The sequence below is a fragment of the Bidens hawaiensis genome, unplaced genomic scaffold (assembly GCF_021521415.1).
Source record: "Bidens hawaiensis isolate Kalapana, Puna unplaced genomic scaffold, B.hawaiensis_p1.1 tig00032851_1, whole genome shotgun sequence".
Taxonomy (NCBI): domain Eukaryota; kingdom Viridiplantae; phylum Streptophyta; class Magnoliopsida; order Asterales; family Asteraceae; genus Bidens; species Bidens hawaiensis.
In genome coordinates, this window is record NW_027495628.1 from 39855 (window position 1) to 61056 (window position 21202).

Consider the following 21202-nt stretch of genomic DNA (forward strand, 5'->3'; position numbering starts at 1 on the left):
GTGGGTGTGGGGGGGGGGGGGGGAATAGTCTGATCTATATTTGATGTTTTACATTAAATAAATAAAAAAGCGGTTTTTCATAATCTTCATAATTTGTGACATGACTATATACTTATATCCAACTTATCGTTCTCAAAATCATAAACAAATTAGCATTCACAAATTACAACATGCTTAGAAGTTAAGGCCTAAGGGTATGATGAGTTTCCTCAATATGTACAACTTCATATACTTTAATTAACGATCAAATTACCATATAATCTTTCTGTACAACTCAATATTTTAACGTACCTCTGTAACTTGTAAGGGTGTTCGAAATGGAACCCGTCATCCCCATTCCATCTAGCCATATTACTTTGGCACCAAATGGTTGGAATGGTATTCCTGTCCATCTTTCATCACTCTTTCCAATCCTCCAGCCCGCCAACTTTCATTTCTTCTTTGATTTCTCATGAAATCAAGTTGTTCAAGCAGCCTGATCCTATCTCACCACTTCACCAATTCTATCTATCTCGGTCCTATCTTTCCTTCCACACAGTCCACCCCAGCATAAAGTTTAATGAAGTTGCTCTATATTGGCAGTTTGGCACCTTATATACTATACAATTTTATTAGACTTGTTATAACTTATAAGGACCTGAAAGAAATAAATCCTTTTTTTTTTTAATTTTAGAGGGTGTTTGGGATTGCTAATTTAACTCTAAAAGTGTTTATTGGCTTCTGGCTTTTTGAAAAGGAGTTTTAAAAAAGTGTTTGGATTAGCTTATGTGGTTGGAAAAGTCATAAGCACTTTTTAAAAAATGTTTGGCTTAGCTTATTTACATAAAATGACCAAAAAGGGTAAATGGTAGGTAGATTAGTAAAAATCCAATCAAAAAGCCAAAAACATTTTTGAAAAGCCTTAAATTGGGGCTTTTGGAAAAATGCTTTTTGCCAATCAAAAAGCCAAAACAAAAGGGGCTTTTACATTTTTGCCAAACACCTTTTTTGCTATTAGCTTCTTGAAAAAGCCAATAAGCCAATAAGCCAATAAGCCAATAAGTATTTTTCAAACTCAATCCCAAACACCCTCTTAATGGATAAACCATTTTGTACGTCTTTTTACAGAAAAAGTTAAAAGTCAAATATTCCATACAACAGAATACAAGCATGAAAGACAAATAGCCAATTGTTATAGAGTTGAGTTTTCAAAACCCAACCTACGCTAGATTTGCTCAAAAACTAGTGGTTGTGGTGTTTGTATTTCTATTATCGCTTATTCCCTATCAGGTAACTAAGTTGTGCTAGCTAGCTTATTCATTATATATATATATATATATATATATATATATATATATATATATATATATATATATATATATATTTTATCAGATTTGTAGCTTTGTTGTATGTTAATCATTATATGCGTTACTTCCTAGTGATGGAAACAAAACAACTTTAACGATTAGGTTGTAACTTGTAACAAAACCACAAGAGTAGTGACTAGAGCTTTTTCCATACATGATAACAATTGCTATAGCCAGATGAAATGCCACAAAAATTGGATTGTTAACATCGTTGAATATCATGATGTAGATGGTAGATCATAGATTCATATTACGCTGTGAGAAGTTAAGAGTTTGACTTAAAAGCAGGGAAAGAGTAAGAAAACCCTAAAACCCGAAACACTCTGGACAAAAGTAAGAGAAGTGAATATTAGAGTTTGGTTGAAAAAGATTATTGAAGCTATACAAATCTGAATCTAACAAAACAAAAAAAACCCACAAACCGAAACATTTGAACGTTTATACGTATACTAGTATCAATGTGATTAATTCAACAAAAATAACTTGTGACTTTAGAATATCTATATGTATTAGATAATATCCGTCATATTACCCGAACTAGTAAATTTAAATAAACATTACAATATATAAAAACATAAGGAATTATATGTATTACTTTTTCGACAAGTTGAAGATTATATATTTTACATTTCATATTTCAAATCAATTTTATTTTTACTAAAAGATGGACCGGTAAAGGGGAGATTTGGTGTTTAATGAGACCCAGTTTCGATTCATGCCCCAAACATTTAGTGTTAGAGGCATCAGAGTGATTATAGGAGACTAGGCGAATATGTGGCATTCACTAGTTGGATCCCTGAACTGAACGGATTTGATCTCACCGCACTGTTGTACTTTCAGAGCGAGTGTTCACGGGCGTTGGCTTTAGATGTGGGTTTTTCTCAAATTAAATGATAAGTATATCTCAATACAATAAATTTAGTCGGTAGCTAATTTAGATATTAAAAAAAATACATAGGCAATGGTATAAAAAAGTGGGTCGAATTCAGTTTGTGTATCACGGTGGCGGTACCATACCACGTGTCTAACAAATTAAAAAGCAGCTTAATAAGCATGTTCACAGAAAATAACTAACCAACCAACAAGTATGAAGCTATTTATTTCATTCTCATCAATCCAACGGAACAGACAGTGAGCAGCAGCAGGAAGGAACAATGTCAATCACCACCATAACCACCACCGTCTCCATCGGAGATCCATGGGAGGTTCAATACGCTCGGTTCTTCAACTGTCCATTTCTCTCCACACATCATCCAACTCTGCTTCCACTTTCTAAAAAGCCTAAAAACTCCTGGATTTCGTCCAGTTCTCTCGCATCTCTCAGATTACTCGCCACCGCCGATCACTCCGTCATCCTCACCGTTACTCTCGTCGGCAACCTCATCGTAAGTTTTCATCGCTCAGTTTTTGTTCTCGAACTGGTTCTGTAATTAGTATCGCTTTATCGTTCATTACAGTTACTAGATATATAATATATCGTATAACTATCTCTATTTGTTGTTTGTTAATTGATTTACGCAAATTATACAAGTTAACTGTACACCTTCGTGACCTAATTTGTTCTAATTCATATATTATCGCCAATTTGTGTCGTTAGTTGTTAATTAAAACTCTGACTGTGCATTTTATTGCAAACAGTTATCAAGCAAATCAGTGTGTAACTATATCTACGTGTTGTTAATTGATTCTACGCAATTGTAAACATGTTAACTGTACGCGTTCGCGGCCTAATTTGTTCTAAATCGTATAATATTGATAATTCTGTAGGCTGACTATTAGATGCCACCGGTTCGTTCATACATGCAGTTTGTAAATTAGTTCTGTAGGCTGACCTATGCGATTTAGTTCCAACTCAGGTCCAGTAACTCAGTAACCCGTTTTCATGGTTTACTTGAGCTGAATTGTGACTCTGTTCATGATTAGAGTAGTATTCATGTCCTGTAGAATTATAATTGATTTTTTAAAATCGTGCTATTACATGGTGATCTGTGAGTTGTTAGGTATCTAATAATATTATTTGCTTTATGATATCTTCGGTTGACTAGGTATAAATGTAGAATATCTTTGAGTTTTCTTTTTAGTAATTAGGATCGATATTCACCGTATTTGTGCCGTTTATCGTTAATTCAAATTCTGACTGTGTGGTTTCTACAACTCCTCTGGCGTTTATTGCAAATCAAAACACTTATCAAGCAATTGAGATGTAAATTTTATAACCATCTCTACTTGTTGATTGATTTTGCTCAACTTTAAACACATAACTGGACAAGTTCATAACATAATTTGTTATGAATCATATAATATGGCAACTTGTGTAGGCTGACTATTAGATGCTATCAGCTCGTTCATAGTTCATACACGCAGTTTGCAAATCAATTGTGTAGCTCACAGTGTTGTAATCATGTACATGATTAGAGTAGTATTCACGTCCTATAGAATTATTGATTTTTGTTAAACCTTGCTATTACACGCTGATCTGTGAGCTGTTGTAGGTATCTTATAATATTGTTTGCTTTATGATATATCTTCAGTTGACCTGGTACAATATCTTAGGGTTTCCAATAGCCTTTCAGTTTTTCAGCATCAGAAATGTTTTTGCTATTGTGAATAGCATTCTTAATTCACCATCACAGTCCTATTTTCTTGATGTAAGATATGAATATAGGCAATAAATCTAAAGTTAATGTTTTTTGATAGCTTAGTGCTTCTGATCTGACTCTTTTGTTTCTCTATATTCATGATTATTTGTAAATCACAATGTACAATTTGACCAAAGTTCAAGAAACATTTTGATCATGGCATCATGCACTAAATTGCTAATTCATATGCAATTTTAAGACAGAAGAGAAAGTTAGGAATTGCATGCTAGTTAGCCATTGTTCATGGGAAGGCTTCAAACCTTGCCTCTGTTGTAATGCTATCTGTGATGCAATTATGCAAACATGAATTACTTTGGTTTACACATTTCCTATATTCATATTGATTGGTCATTTCTCTTATGCTTATGATGTACCAATTGTGACTTAATCTGTTTACTATGCATCTTTATCATAAACCTAACAAAACTTTGGGTACTGAATCATTCCAGGAAGAGCATTACATTTCAAAGCTAAATTTCACCTGGCCTCAGGTCTCATGTTTGACTGGATACTCTCCTAGAGGTAGCAAGGTTGTATTCATGAGTTATAAAGATCAAGTAGGCCAGGCAAGACACTCATATTTGCTCATTGCTACCAATGGTTACACTAATACAACGATTTAAGACCTCAGATAAGGTGTTTTGTTGTTTGCAGATTCAAAAGTTTGTTGTGCGATTTCTCACAATTGATGAGACTGAAAGATTTATAAATTTCTTAAAGGTTCAACCCTTTCTCTTTCTCTTCCGTCTTTTGGTTTTTGTGGCACAAATGTAATTTCATCTTCTGCTATGTAGGAAGTCTTTGGGCAAAATGGGTCTACATCTGGCATCTATAAATCCAAAACATCATCTGAATCTGAGTTCATCCCTTCTTTTGACGCTGAAAATAGGTTGGTGAGAATATATTGCCTATTTTAATTCAGTGCAAGCTCATAACTGATTGCTTTTTGCAGACCGATCCAAGACTGGGACCTGATAACCACTAGTGCAGAATTTTCTGAACCAATTTATAGGTGGGAGATAACATAATAACTCATCTGAAAGTCTGCAGCTAAATTTCAACTGAAAGTTAACTTGTTTGTGTAGACCAATACAGAACTCTAGTTCAATGACAGCTTGTGATTACACTTATATCCAGCCATTTTATCCAATTGAGAACCATGATGGAAGGCATTTAAGTCAGGATGTTCAAGGAAAGCTCTCGGCTTTTCCTCCTAGTTTCACATCAAACTCTGCACCCATGTATAGGTGGGCGATAATATAATAACTCATCTGAAAGTCTGCAACTAGATTTTAACTGAAAATTAACCTTTTTGTGCAGACCAGTCCAGGACTCTAGTTCAATGGCAGATTGTGCTGACACTTATATTCAGCCATATTATCCAATTGGGAACCATGATGGAAGTCATTTAAGTCAAGATGTTCAAGGAAAGCTCTCGGCGTTTCCTCCTAGTTTCACATCATTACTGATGAAATGCTTCCCTGTGGCTGATGTAGGTGTGTTTCAAGCAACTGATCCAGAAGATGTCATTCTCAAAAGGGATATCATGGTATTTCCTATGGCTAAATCAATGATATTTAATTATTTATAATGCTATAACTGGTTTAATAGTGTTGTAATTGCTAATGCGATAATTTTATTCCACAGAAATATCTGGAAGACTCTTCCTTCCGAGGTATATGTTTAAATATGCAGCTTAAAATACTCATCTTCTTTTCAAAATAAATTACTTATAATAACTTAAGTTTTGGCGCTAACAGAAACGCTGAGCAAGGTACAGAAGGTCGTAAATGAACTTGGAGATGATTTGCTGCTGTAATAATCTTGCCAAACCACAGCAATATTAATAAGTAAAGTTCATATGATTCTGATTTTCCTTTCTTATGCACTTGTTATTAACTACATGATACTAATCTACATTGGATAAACAAACACCAACCATTAATTTGTATCACTAGTAGCCATGAAAACTTTTATAGTATGTATGCGTGCCTATACATTGCAATGCAATTTTGACCATCAGCCATGATTTGTGCTTCTCATCATATTTCTTTAGGACCTGAGCATCAAATCTTGCCATTGACAGTTGGTAAAATCGACATCTTTGTTAGTTTTACAAGTTATAAATCAGGCTCATTTAAAATTTCCGTGGCAATATTTTGATTTCAAGAATCATGATAATCCCAAAGATATAGCCCCTAAATTGTAAACATTGTCAGGGCAGTCAAGCAGATATCATCAAAACTTTGATTACAACACAGAACAAACATCCTTTGTTTACCCCAAAAATGGGGAAAAAACACAAAAACATGTTCAGTGACGCTGGAGAATAAAAACTTTTCATGTTGTAATATTATTAGATAATGTGGTTAGAGGTTCTAAAGATATATCATTTTTAAACACTTAGTTCATAATAAGAGAGTTTGAGATTGCTTATAAAATTGTGTATCTTATTGTTATTTGCCCACTCAAAGTCTGTTTTTATTGCAAACACCTTTTAAAATACTTATTCAAATATTTAGATATTCCTGTATTTATACATATAATTAATACAATAGTTATTTGTTGAAAACATTCAATGTTTAAAACAAATTCATTATCGACTGTTCAATTGCCATAAAGTAAATGAGATCTAACACGTTAAAAGACTTCTAGATCTAAATGCCACGCAGCTGTTGAATGTAACAACAAAAACCAAAGTCTTTGCATCGGAGTGGTTCTTGCAGAACTTATAACCGGCAAACGTGCACTTGTGCGTGGCAATTGAGATCCCAATAGATTAAATCACTTATAACAATACACAAGCACTTGCAAAGCATGGATTGTTGGCAAGATAAGTTGATCAGAACCATAGTTGCTAGATCTGAATGTAAAGATCCTGATAATACATCACATGCACAATCTGTGCTAAGGATCCATTACATACACTGATACACATTCATAGACACGCATGAACAAGCTTGGGCTCAAGATCGGTCCAATTGCCAAAACCGAAGGCTAAAATGAAGCATATGGGCTGTGATAGAAAGAGGTGAAACTGAATACATAGAAATGAATTCATAGCTGTACAACACGATGCATATGCACATCATTCTATCGGAAGAAAAATGACATACAGCTCAATTACAAGGTGTCACATGTATGTATAGCACAGCTAACCTCATCATTTAGTATGGTCTGGCATTGTTGGAACCTTTCTAAACGCGTGTTTCCTACAACGCTCAAAAATACTGTCATATATCAGATCAAACTGTACCCCTGCTCTTTCTCGGTTCACTACAAAAAGAATGTGATCCCCCTCAACTATCTTGTAATACCTGCCCAAAACCATATATGTCTTTAACACCACATAACCATACACATCCAAATTAACACCACTTAAAGCATTATTTTCAGTTAATACAATCTTAACAAACTTGGAACATAAATCATACCAAATTCCTGGTTGCAAAGGCTGGCATTCAGAATCTTGAACCACAAATCGATTAGGATGTTCAACTGGGAACTTAGGGTGCGTCATGGACACAGTATTTAACGCACCATCGTTATCCCACCATTCCTCATCCCTAAAGATCAAAATGTATGAAACGTTACAAACAAAATTTTATAAAAATGTTATAAATATTTAAACGAATATAACCAACCTATATCCCTTAAAAGGTGGAGGAACATCAGGTGGGTGCCTCCATTGACACATCTGCAAGACTCTGATAAAAAGCAATGGGTGGATTCCTAGTACATTCGAAGGTACCGTGTAACCCAAGAATTTCCTAGTACGCTTTGTTGCATAACTAAAATAGTATGTACAAGGAAAGGTGTTTAGACGGCTGTTGAGACGTAACGACCCTTGAATCGTTAGATCCGGAAGGATCCAATCACCAGAAGCAAACGGGCCTGAATTCCCGAGAAGACAATCAACAAGTCCCCAAATGCCGGCTTTCCTCCACGACATATTGTAATGATCAAACCCAAAATTGTAATAATACTTTAATATAGGAATATCCATCCAATCATAAACAATAACTCCAACACGTAATAATTGGAGTAGGCATATGGGTTTCATGGACATCCCGTCTGGCCTAAAAACAAATACATAAATTCGGATCAAGAACAAAAGGTTTCAACATTCAAGTAAATATTTAAAGAAATGGAAATATAAAACTTACTGCATCCCGTCCAAGTAAGCTCGAGTAGTCCCATTAAACGCACCAGATAAAGATGTCATACTCAGTACCCAATTTTCAGAAGTGTTTTCATATCCCCTGAAAGCCTGCAAATTATTTAAAAAAAACCCCCAATTAGAAAAACCATAAAATGAAAATGTTAGCATCGTCCCGAAACAAACACAAACCTTATCAGCCAACATTTGCTGCAAAACCCGAATCACTTGAGCCCCGGCTGAATGCCCGACAAAGTGAATAGGATGATCTTCATCCCATTGAGGGTAGTGCCCTGATAAACATCAAACCAAACATTATTAATTTTGGTTAAAACTTTTTACTCAAACCAAAAACCTAAGTTATTAAAATTATTAACCTTGTTCGTATATTCTTCCAAACTGCGAATGCCCACAAGCCTTGCTGTGTTCTTCACCATAATCAACCTGTCCACCTTTCAAGTAATAGAACAATTCTCTTGCCCTGAAAAAAAAACTATTTTTTATATAACTAAAATTCAATAACTTGCATGAACATAAACAAAATTTGGATCACCAAATGGCGCCTAAGTGGTCACGAGTTGAGAATCTATTATGAATGTCTGGGATCAAACCCCGGCACCACCCGATATACTCTAGGACACATGATTTACCAACAAACCTGTCGTAAATGCTGGTTAATGAACCCAAATCAGGCACCAAAACCTTCTCATCTTTTTTCTCTGCCCCAGCAAAATAAGATAATCCACCTAATCTCTGTTACCAAAAAAAAAAAAGAAAAAAGGATTTCTATTTAGATAAATTCTTTCGAGGGAATCGATAAATCATAACGCTATTTTAACAACAACAGCCATGCCCAACATTAATCCCACCGATTAACAGGGTCCGGGGAGGGTAGAATGTAGGGATGCACAAAAGTACCAATACTTAACAATCGTCAAAAATGGATACCGGTACCAAAAATGCTTAGTACCGTATGTACCTGTTCTATTTGTACCGAAAGCAACAAATTTGTAAAATACCAATACCTTACTGATCCCAAAACCTCAAAAAGTACGGTACCAGTACCTGTAAGCAAAGGGTATCTTTATCCCGAAGAATATAGATGTTGCTTCCGCCCATAACCTTGAGGCCTATATATGTGCATGAAGAGCATAAATATAAATAAAAAAATTACCCCTTTTCCAAATCCAAATATTCCATGAACCAACACAATGGGGGGCAAATCATCATCCGAGTCTGCGGAGTTGTCCCTAATCGCCGGTTCGATATTGGACTTAAAAAACAAAGCATTCAAAGCCGAGGAAAGGTCACCCGCAACCGCAGAGCTAAAAATGTAAAACCCATATGACAAATGAACCAAGGAACTCACGAGCAGCTCGATAAATTGAAGGGCGGCTATAGAAAACCGAAACATTTTCTTTCTCAAGAAAAAGAAAAAAGAGCCTTCTTCGTTTCGTTTCGTTAGAAGGCCCTAATTTCTTCACGAATTTCTGGAAGAGTCGAATGCAATCAAGAAATGAATGTTTTATAGGATTCTTCTAGAATTTGGTTGGTGTCTGAGTTTTGAATAATTGAATGAAAGCATTACAGACGGCATGTTAAGGTTCACTCATTCAATTTGTACAAAAAAGGATTGTATGCATTGGAATAAACGTGACTCAAATTAATATAATATTGTGGGTCCCGTATCTCTTGGTTGAATCAAAATCGGGATATCTTGTTAGATAAATCGGCTTTAACTTTAACGCGCGTTTAAATAAAATGCCACACATACTAAAATATCATAAGAAAATAATATTGTAACTAGTTCATTAAATAACCGTCTTCATCCACTACTTGTGGCATTGTGATAGAAAGATTTAGGTTTTCTAGTAGAGATACAAATTCGATCATTACTTATGTCATTTTAGTGGATATGACAATGGAGAATTTGAGCTAGAGATTGAGAGATTGTCACTATGAATCCTAAGACCACATGGGTTTTCGTCAAACCACGACAGAGAGTTTTGTTCTTGTGACGGCACAATGACCGACGGCATGGTTTTTTAAGAGAACACCCAAGTTAAACTTTAAAGTTAGCATTGACCCAGTTAAAAAAACATAGTCTTGGCAAAGTGAAACTAATGGGCTCTCCAATTTGCAAAGTACGATGGTTTAAAACTATACAAGAAAGACGTCGCTTTAAAAAATAATAATAACCATCTTCAATATTTACCTTAACCATACTTGATGACAAAAACTATAAAATTACAATGAAATCTTATCAAAAGTATTAAATAAAACTTTGTTGAAATTAAAAAATAAAAAACTGTAGCAAGAATGTAGGGGGTGTTTGGTACAGAGAATGGAATTGTAGAGAAACGGAATAGAGAAATGGAATTGCAGAGAAAGGGAATTGGTCTGGATAATGAGAATTGACTGTTCTGTTTGGTAGTACAGAGATTTCAGTAGAGAAATATAGCTGAGAATCATTTCTCTTGTTTGGTACATAGGAAATAAACAGAGAATTATATCAACTTTATCATTAGCACAAGTATTTTTTTCATAACAAATATTTATTAAAAAATAAAAAACATATAAAAAGATGCATAAATTCCAACCAAAATATGCATTGATCAAACCAATTCACATACAAAACATAGTTTTTAAGCAAAAAACATCAACCATAGTTAAAACCAATTCACATACAAAACATACTTCAACCATACACAACTATCCCATTGAACCATCGGTATACAACTCGACCATCTCAATTTTCTCTTCTATTGTCAACGCAAGAAAAGAACGTCCTAGATCCACATCTTTACCAATCAAATGAGCTGCTTTGAACCGTTTTTTCGTAGTGATACCTGGTAAAGCTTTCAACTCATCACTAACCTTTTCATAGATTTCACGAGCCTCCATACCTTCTTTGCTAAGTTGTTCACCCACCATCTCCCCAAATCGAAGCAAAACTTCCTTGATATCTTTGCAAGACTCTCGATATATCTCATCTGCATCCGTGCTTCTACCTCTTTTGCGCTTGCTTGTTACACTTCCTGTTTGTCCTTCAGATCTATCAACGTTTGGAACGGCTTCATCAACAAAATCAAAGTCTTCAATATCAACAGGTGAGCTTTTTTGCGTCTCTTGAACAACATCTTCTTCTCCAAGGTCAACTGCTTTACTACCAGTAGCTCTATCCTTACCGAATATGGTACACAATTTGTCATAGAAAGGAAATGACTTGTCACGAAAATTCACAGCACCTTTGTGAGACTACAAGACAATTACAAATAAATTAAACTAAAATTTTAAAATCTAAAAATATATTTTTTAGAATATACCTTCACGTATTCATTCCAAACACTATCATCGGCAATAATACAACATTTTTGTTCATCCCAACCAAACCCACTTGTATGCACCATATCATATACAATGCTAAAGTGTGTCTTCCATGTCTTCATCCTAGACTTTATATGTGGTTCTGCTTTGAGGCCAGAGTTAAGAAGACTTACATCTAGCAATTGTTGAACACCATTTAAATAACCTGGTTTGAATCCATTGTCAGCACCAGCATACTTTCCGGATGCATGTATCTCGATTAATGCATCAATTAGCTTTGCATCTTCATCATTTGTCCAGGTATGCTTGCTCCGAGTAACTCCTCTCACTATATTTGAATCTGCCATGTCTACGTACAAATGCATAATTATACAATTAAAAATCATAATTCATGTAACTACAAATACAAATATAACAAGAAACATTAATAAGAAACAAATAAAGTGCATAAATAAACATTAATAAGAAACATCCTTGGTTCTACAAATAAAAAGTACATAATTGTCAAACATAATTAAGAAACATTGTTGGCACGCTGCGCACGCATCGCAGTCCAACTGTTAAACATTTCATTAGCAAGAAGGTCTCTACGATCGGTCCATTCTTGTGAGGGCTCGATCATAGAAATAACATTGTCATGGTCATTTGCAGGTTGTGTGTGATTTACTGGGATTTCGTTATCAAGAGGGTCTTCACTCATTGTTGTTTGTATGAAATTGTGCAATAAACAACAAGCAATGATGATACGTGGCATGGACTCTATGGGATGATATGAGTTATCACGCAAAATAGCCCATCTATCTTTAATCATTCCGAAACATCTTTCTATAACTTTCCTGGCCGATGAATGTCTCATATTAAAGAACTCCTTAGCATTCGTAGGAGGACGAGACCAATCGTTAAGATGATAACGTTGACCTCGATATGGAGTTAAAAATCCTTCACCATTTGTATAACCGGCATCACAAAGGTAGTATGTTCCTACAATTAACCATAAACTCTATGTTAATTATCATACTTAAATCTATGTATATTCTTTGAAAATTGCCTATCACATACCCGGAGTTATTTTAAGACCATTGGGTCTACTGATTGCATCACGCAAAACTCTACTATCAGCTACAGAACCCTCCCATCCCACTAAGACATACGTAAATAAAAGGTCTCTCGTACATACTTCGAGTACGTTAGTACAAATCTGCCCTTTTCTTGTCCTATATGGTTTTCTATCAATAGCAGGGACTTTAACTTTAATGTATGTTCCATCTAATGCTCCTAAGCAACCCTGAGTTAAAAGAAATCATTACTTACTAATGTATGTTAGCAAAAAATATCTTTAATAAAAAATGTGTTTGACTAACCTTAAACCATTTCCATCTTTCATCAGTTTCATTATCTGGCACTTGCACGGGTGACTTGTAGAGTTCTTTGTGTAATCGACATATAGCATTTAAGACTAACTTGAAATACCGACTTACAGTTTCCCCGGACCGATGAAATCTGTTGACTAGTATCCTATTCTTTGCATTATGAGCAAGGGTATGTAAAAACATAGCAACTTGCTCATCGACTAGCATGTTTTTACTATTCTTTAGTCCCCCTCTAGTTTCTAGCATATCACAAAGTGTTGTAAATGCATGTATATTCATTCTTATGTTAACAACACTCGTAACATCACTTTCATAAACCATCCTCACCATGTTTTCACGCCTATTATGGTAACTCATTAAATATTTTTTACGTAAAGTCATTGACTCAATCGACCGACGCAAATGATAAGTACACAACATCCACCAACGAATCGTAACATAAATGACATAAAATGCACCTATGGCAACTATTCTTTGTCTGGAAGGTGATCTTGCCATCTACACATAAAAATATAAGAAAATTCAAGAAAAACAAACTAGACCTCATATATATAACAAATCAAAAGAGTTCATAGTTCCTATTATACACTAAACTAGACCTCACGAGAGATTGCAGGTAAATTAATGCAAAAACGCAGCCAAAGTGCACACCAAAATGCAGCAAATTAAAGTGCAAAATTGAGCTAAAGTGAAAGAATTATGACCATGAAACTATAGCTTGAAAATTGAAATCATAATGCAATCATTAACATCATTAAAACACAATGTTCATATTTAATGTTGCAGTAACACTGGACTATGAACTCAATGCAACAATATCATTTTTATGGCTCATGATAACTCATAAATAGAAAACTGAATATAATATCTTTATGTTCAAATAATCAATTTCAAAGAAAATGAGATTCTGTGATGGTATATCTGGTTAGCCTCAATTTCAATTGCAAACCCTAGAAAACCACAACTTTCGAATTGGAATTGGATTATTATACTTGGAGTTCATATTTCATAAGTTGAGTACCTAATCCAATCATTCAAACCCATTTTGAATACAAATCTAACTTCTAAAACAAAACCTACAACATGTGAGCTCCTAAAATTGCAATTTAGGCACTAATCACTTACTGATTAACCAAGAAACCTTCTAAGTAAATCGCACAGGACAATTAGTGAGTCAAGATAAAAAATTGAATCAGATGCTCTGTAAATCAGTAATTCATAACATATACACATCTAACTGAAATAACAAAACCTACAACACTAAATCTCTTATCATTACAATTTAGGCACTAGTCACTTTCGCATCAATCATGAAACCTTCTAACTAAACCGCACACTAAGATTAACAATTCGAGATCAAAATATGAACCAGATGCTATGTAAATCAGTAACTTATAACATATAACAGCTGTACCTGAAATATGTAAACCTATAATATTAAAGCTCCTAAAACTGCAATTTAGGCACTAATCACTTGCGCATCTATCATAGAACTAAAATGATTATTAACACAACTACTAAAACATCTATCATAGAACTAAGATGACTATTAACAGAGAGAATGCATTAATTATTATTATTATGCCCAAGTACTTTCTAAAAGCAAAATACTAATAAATAGATAGAACTGACCTCACAAATTATTGCTAAAACCTAAAATTATTGTTGAACATGGCCGCTAGCCACCATGAGGGTTTAACAAACAGCAAACAAGACCCACAGCCGTCAGTCACGGGGCTTTACATCAGAAACCCTAACCAGGCCACCACACCACCGTCACCTAGGGTTCAGAAATTGAACCCAACAACAGTAGGCAAACAGGGGCGACAAACGACCATCACATCGCACATAGAGGGAGAGAAAAAGAGCATTTCTGATTATGATTAAGGTTTTGTGGGAAAGCGGTGGGTACACACAGATGGAAGAAAAACCAACTTGATACAGCAAGCACAGACAAACTACACAGAACTCAACATCTCAAAACCCAGTTCGTACGATTAATAATAATAAAGTGAAAAGGAAGCTGATATATATAGATTGAATGCTTATGGATCTGTTAATCGGAAATTTGAACCATACCTTGTTTTGGGTTGCGGTGCTCTGAAGGAGGAAGCTGGTGATAGAAGTGAAAAGGAAGAGAATGGAAGTGAGAAATGAAACCCTAGAGAAATGATTTCTCCGCTTTTTTTAGAGAAAAGAAATCAGGGAAATGGAAATGGTTTTTTTCCATTTCTCACCTCTTTCTTTCGTAAACAAACAAGAGAATTGTTTCCATTTCCATTTCTCACCCCCAATTCTCTGTACCAAACACCCCCTAGGGGTTTCCACACAAACAAACAGAGAGCAGAGGCGTGCTGGATCTGAGCTGGACCTTGTCCAACCAACTTCCAACGGTCCCACTCTCACAAAATGGAAACAAGTCGGGATTCACAGAAATCGATGTGGTTTTTGTTTCTATATTAAACAGCAAGCATTTATACTTTTATATGTTTTGAAACGTTATAATAACTGGGACCTAATAAGAAAAATGTATTGGTTTATATTAACAAAAAGAACAAAACATATAAATCAGTTAATGCAATTTATTAACTAAAATCACAACATATTCCCCAACTTTAAGGTGTAAACAAGCTAATTACTCGTGAACTACTCAAGACCGGCTCGCTAAAAGTTCAAATTAAGACAACCTTAAACAAGCTCGAGACAAACAATAAAAACGAACATGTGTATCCACTATGATCCAATTTATAGCATAAGCTACGGGTATGACTATGGAATGAGAAGGGTATGATAGGGACAAATCTTATTTTTATTATAAGAGGCTGCTATGCAAGACCCACGACAATAAAAATAAGTTTGTTTAATAAACAAGCATGAGTCCAAGGCTCCAAGCTTCACTCATTGGGTTTAAGTAGGCCCGTGAGCCTAAAAGAACTCATTATTGATAAAAAAATTATTTTAATGTAATAAATATATATTTACGTACTATTGTTATTATGTGAGAAAAGATTAAATAATATGTGTTATGTTATACATAAAAATAATAATTATAAAGATATAAAAGAATACTTATAAATGTATACAAATGAGTTAATAAAAAATAAACAAGCCAAATATGAGCTGAGCTCGATTGTGAAAACTTCTCCTATCTAGAGCTTCTATAATATAGCTCGAAACATACGCACTTGACTTGACTCATTTACAACACATATTTACCTTGTTGTGTTTTGAGTTCGGACTTATATTATCCTAGAACATAATTAGTTCGATCATCATCTAGCTTATTTAAAGTAAAGCGTTAAAACCGAAAATAGTCGTTATTTAATTCCAAAGTGTTAGTGAGAGCTATTATCAAATTTATTATTTGTGTAATTATACATATTTCAACGACTGATCTAAATCGTGTCACATGTTGCTTTGGGCACGTCAATATTTTGACTCTCCTCTCAATTTAGAACTTTTTAAACCCAACATTTTTGACTTTGAATCTAATTATACTTTGCATTTTGCAACTACCAGGATACAGGTGAGCAGTGGATTGATATTCTGTATTTCTATTCGTCATTATTTTGTTTTTTAATATTTGGTTGGCCCATGCCGGGATTATGTCATACCGACCATGATTTTATTTTTTAGTTACATCCAAGGAGAATTCTATAAGATATAAATGAATGTAAATATTTATCTTTAGGTTGGTAAACCGGATAATTAATAAATTTGATTCAATAAAAAGTTTGTCAAATAAAGCTAGCATATCAAAGTGACTTGACAATCGTTCCATACTTGTTTGATGTTTCTATTGCATACGATATCTTAAAGCACTTTTTTTAATATTTACTTTATGTTGCAATTTCTTAAATTGTCGAAAAAAAAAAAGAAAACCTTAGTCCACATGCAAGCATTATCATTGAACGACAGCATGTTGAGTTAAATATTATTGCCTTGGCAATGGGTTGGATTCACTCAAAGCTTTGTCCACATTCTGCTTAACGTAATGGGCTCACTTTTCATTATGCTTTATTTTCTATATATGCCATAAATAGTTTTTCGATTTAGGGGAGTCTATTAAATCGAAAAAACCTATAAGCAATCTATAAAATATAATAACCTAGCCCAACAAAAACTAATGGCTTGGTCTATACTTTTGTAAAAACCAAATTTTCGGTATGCTGAATTTTGCATATTATTAAAACTGAAAGAAATGAAGTTGATCGAATTTATGAATTTTCATTTTTATTTTTAATCCTACGTATCTATAAGAATTTAATATACTATAATGTAACCCATATTTTTTGGCCCAAACATATAATAATTTATTAATCATTAGTTAACAAAAATGTTTAGGCCCAAATACATTATTTTGGACCAATTTTCTTTGGCCCGAGAATTCATGCTCTAATGGTTAGAGGTGGACAACAAAACCGGTTCCTGGAACCGGTTCGGTGGAACCGAACCGGAACCGAACCGGTTCCTACCCGTTTTTCGTAGGAACCGGTTCGGTTCCGTTTCAACCCGACGATCCGGGACCGGTTTGACATGTTTAGAGGTGGACCGGGTAGGAACCGGAACCGAACCGGAACCGGTTCTGGAACCGGTTCGACCGGAACCGGTTCTAGCCGTTGGAGTAGTTCTAGCCGTTGGGAACGGTTTTATTGCCGTTTTTTGACCGTTGGGGTCAAAAATGGCCGTTTTTTGGCTCCCCAAACACCCCACTACTAGTATAAATAGGTATTTGGTGTAATGGGTTCATCACAACACTCAAAACGCAAACCCGAACGCAAAAAAATACAAAAAAACGCTATTACAACGTTCTGAGTTCTCTAATCTCTTGTTTTCTCTTCTTCTATATTCATATATGTTGTTATGGCTGCCTCACAATCATCGGTTGGTCAAGGTTCCACCGCCGGACCAAGTTTCGTTCGTATTGTACCTCATAATCGTAATCAAGAGATTTGGTGCAATTGGGATTTGGTTGAATTGAGTGACCATTCATTGAAGGCTCGATGCAAGTTTTGTGGGATTTATTTAAACCCACTTTCGAATTCAAATTTGAAGAAACACATCGAAAGACCGTATTGCAGGGCGTTGAAACAGAACATCGAGTCACAACAAACGCAAATGGATAGTGAAGGCGGAATATTTACATACCAAATTGATCGAGTTCAAGATCGTATGGCGAAGTTTGTGATTCAAGAAGCTTTGCCGTTTAGCCACTTCGACAACCCTCGCTTAACCGCCATGATTCGAGATACGCTTCAACCACAATACACTCACGTAAGTCGTCATACTTTTAAACGTTATTGTTTAAAATTGTGGAAGAAGGCCAAAGAGGTACTAATTGCATATTTTGAAAATATAAATACGGGAATAAACTTAACTACTGATGTTTGGTCGGCTCCACATGGTCTACCCGAATCTTATCTTTGTGTCACCGCTCATTGGGTAGACCCGTCATCGTGGGAAATGATGAAACGCACCATTGCTTTCGAACTCTTTGAGTATCCACATACGGGAGATAATTTGTTTGAAATTTTAGATTATGTTATAAAAACTTATAAACTAGAAAATAAAATATTTTCAATTGCATTTGATAACGCGTCGAATAATACATCGGCGGTTGATAAATTAAAATTAAAATATACGCCGATTTGCAATGGTGTATTTTTTCACTCAAGGTGTGTTGCACATATCATTAATTTAATCGTGCAAGACGGACTTGCTTCGGATGAGGTTACATCGGTTATAAACGATTTTAGAGTAATGCTACATGAAGTTTTTAAGAAAAGTAAAAAAAGACAAATGGATTATAGAAAATTTTGTAAAGATACGGGAAGAAAAGCTTTGGGAGCTAATTGGGATGTACCTCATCGATGGAATTCCACTTGCATAATGTTTCAAAGTGCTTTGAAACAAAGAGACACTTTACAAATGTTTCATTCTAGTCTTGCCGAGAATGATTTGGCAATCCCCTTTTCAAATGAGAAATGGGAAATTATCAATGACTTATCGACTTTTCTTGAAGTTTTTAAAACATCAACTACGAAACTATCGGGAACGTATTATCCGACAAGTCCGTTGGTTCTTTAGGAGTTATTTTTAATCGTTAACAATCTTAAAGAATTTGAAAATAAAAGTCCAATGTTTTCAAACATCATATTACCAATGAAGTTTAAATTAAAAAAATACTTTCTTGAATTGCCACCGATTTTTACTTGCGCCGCCGCTTTAAACCCAATGTTAAATGTTATGGGGGTTGAATGTGTGATAGACGAAATTTTTTCAGCCTTAGATATGCATGAAGTTGACCCAAACTTTTCAACAGAGGCACAAAATGATTTTAACTTGAATTTTAAATTTATGTATGACTTTTATATAAATAAATATGGGTCAAACATACACATGCCTACGCCGGGGGGGTCTTCATCAAGTTCAAGTGCTCCTAGAGTACGAGACCCCATGATTAGCCTTATGAACACTGTTCGCAACGTAACGGCTAAAAAACAAAGGGGTAACACCCCTTCAAGCGAACTAGGAAGGTATAGTGCATATGATTTCTCTACCGGTTTATCCGAAGAGGAATATGGCACTTTTGATGTTTTGGCTTGGTGGAAGGTAAAGGAAACTGAGTTTCCGATTCTTGCCACCATGGCCCGTGATTTACTAACCGCCCAAGCTTCTACGGTAGCTTCGGAATCTGCTTTTTCTCTTAGTGGCAGGGTAATATCGGTGAGAAGAACAAGACTGAATTCGGAGTCGGTGGAGATGTGCATTTGCTTAAAGGATCACTTGGACTCAATCGATCGTGTTCAACACGTAACCACTCTGGAAGACGAAACACCACTTGATGTTCGAGTGTACGACGAACAAGAAGGCGTTTCTACAAGTAATTCTGATGAATAAGTCGCCACTCAATAATTACGACGAACAAGAAGGCTTTTCTAGAAATAATATGTCACAACTTTATATTTATAAGTTTAATGTTTTGTTAGTTTGTTTTTGAATATTTTAAAACATGTAACCTTTTTTTTTTGAACTTCTTAAAGTAAATAAAATGAATTTTATGTTAATTGTTTTTTTTATTTAACATGTTATACAAATACGAATCGTATAACACCGCTCTTGATTATAATTCAGCATTTGACTTGCGTAAGCCAAAAGACTATAATACATAGCAAACTCAACAAATGTAACACGATACAGATTTAAGTTCACCATTACACGATACACGATACAGACTAATCAATTCAAACACGCTGACACTCATAGCATTAAGTTCAATATGTTGTTTACCATTACTCTGTGGGTGAACAACAAAAGTAGCATGAGCCTCTTCAGAAATCAGAAGAACACAAATCATCACCTACACAAGCAGCGGAAACGAAAAACGAAAAAAAAAATAATATTTTACACTGTAACCGGTTGGAACCGGTTACAGTGTAAGAACCGGTTTAGGAACCGGTTCCACCGGTTCCGGGTCCGAGGGTTGGGGAACCGGTTCGGTTCCCTAACCGGTTCGACCATGGAACCGGTTTAAACAGTGATGTTGACTAATGGAACCGGTTCTGAACCGGTTCCGGTTCCTTTGACCAACCCGATTTGATCACCTATACTAATGGTGACGCCGAACGGAACCCAAATCAAAAGCTGAAGAAACAAAAAGGGAAAAAATCGAATCCAAATGGTTTTCAAAAACTCAAAAACCACACTTTTTTTGGTTTGGTTTTAGACAAGAACTGAACCATTCACACCTGACATCTGAACCTGTAAGCTAGTTCAAAACTGTAGTGCAATAATAATTATTTTAGTTTAATCATAATTATTCAACTTATTCTAAAATGTATAATAGTGTCATATGTACATGTTGGACAATGCAAAGAGAGTTGAATAGTGGTAGTATCGAGCCTGGCCTCTTTAAGCAAATGATTTCTCATGGCTCATGAGAATGTAATTGAATGATACCAAGTTCCAGCTGTGTCTGTGTATTCCATATATTGGGTCTAGAGCATTGGGCCTTACCTAAAGAGCCGTCTCTCCCTACTTCTTGGAGCCCAACTGATGGGTCCAGTTTCCTACTCGAGATATAGACTTCTAGTTAGCATCTAACCATATGTAAAGCAAAGTTACGATAAATAAAACAAAGTAGACGAATACATGCTATAACGAAGACATACTATATCCTAACATATATAAAACAATGTTAACATAAATCAAAACTAGCAAATTTACATCGTTCTTTTTAGTCTATAACTCGATCACAAACTGAAGAATCCAAAAAATAACCCGTATAAAGAGAAACTCGATCAACCAATCGAAGTAAAGTAACAAAACTGTATTTATATCCGACCCAACCCAACCCTCCAT

At 35.0% G+C, this 21202-nt stretch overlaps 2 protein-coding genes across 2 annotated transcripts; one reads left to right on the forward strand and one right to left on the reverse strand.

The window, feature by feature from the left end:
• The first annotated feature begins 2010 nt into the window (after positions 1–2010).
• On the forward strand, positions 2011–6005 carry LOC143584215 (protein POOR HOMOLOGOUS SYNAPSIS 1-like). The gene is made up of 9 exons (XM_077066312.1): positions 2011–2018; positions 2440–2731; positions 4435–4551; positions 4640–4705; positions 4780–4874; positions 4938–4997; positions 5306–5534; positions 5633–5660; positions 5746–6005. Exons 1-9 carry the CDS (start codon positions 2011–2013, stop codon positions 5802–5804), a joined length of 954 nt encoding a protein of 317 aa, XP_076922427.1. The 3' UTR covers positions 5805–6005.
• Positions 6006–7077: 1072 nt separating this feature from the next.
• On the reverse strand, positions 7078–9681 carry LOC143584222 (uncharacterized). Its single transcript, XM_077066316.1, has 8 exons — positions 9319–9681; positions 8803–8897; positions 8522–8625; positions 8337–8437; positions 8152–8255; positions 7630–8064; positions 7420–7551; positions 7078–7302 (listed from the first exon to the last, which is right to left on the reverse strand). Exons 1-8 carry the CDS (start codon positions 9556–9558, stop codon positions 7149–7151), a joined length of 1365 nt encoding a protein of 454 aa, XP_076922431.1. The 5' UTR covers positions 9559–9681; the 3' UTR covers positions 7078–7148.
• Positions 9682–21202: the final 11521 nt, after the last annotated feature.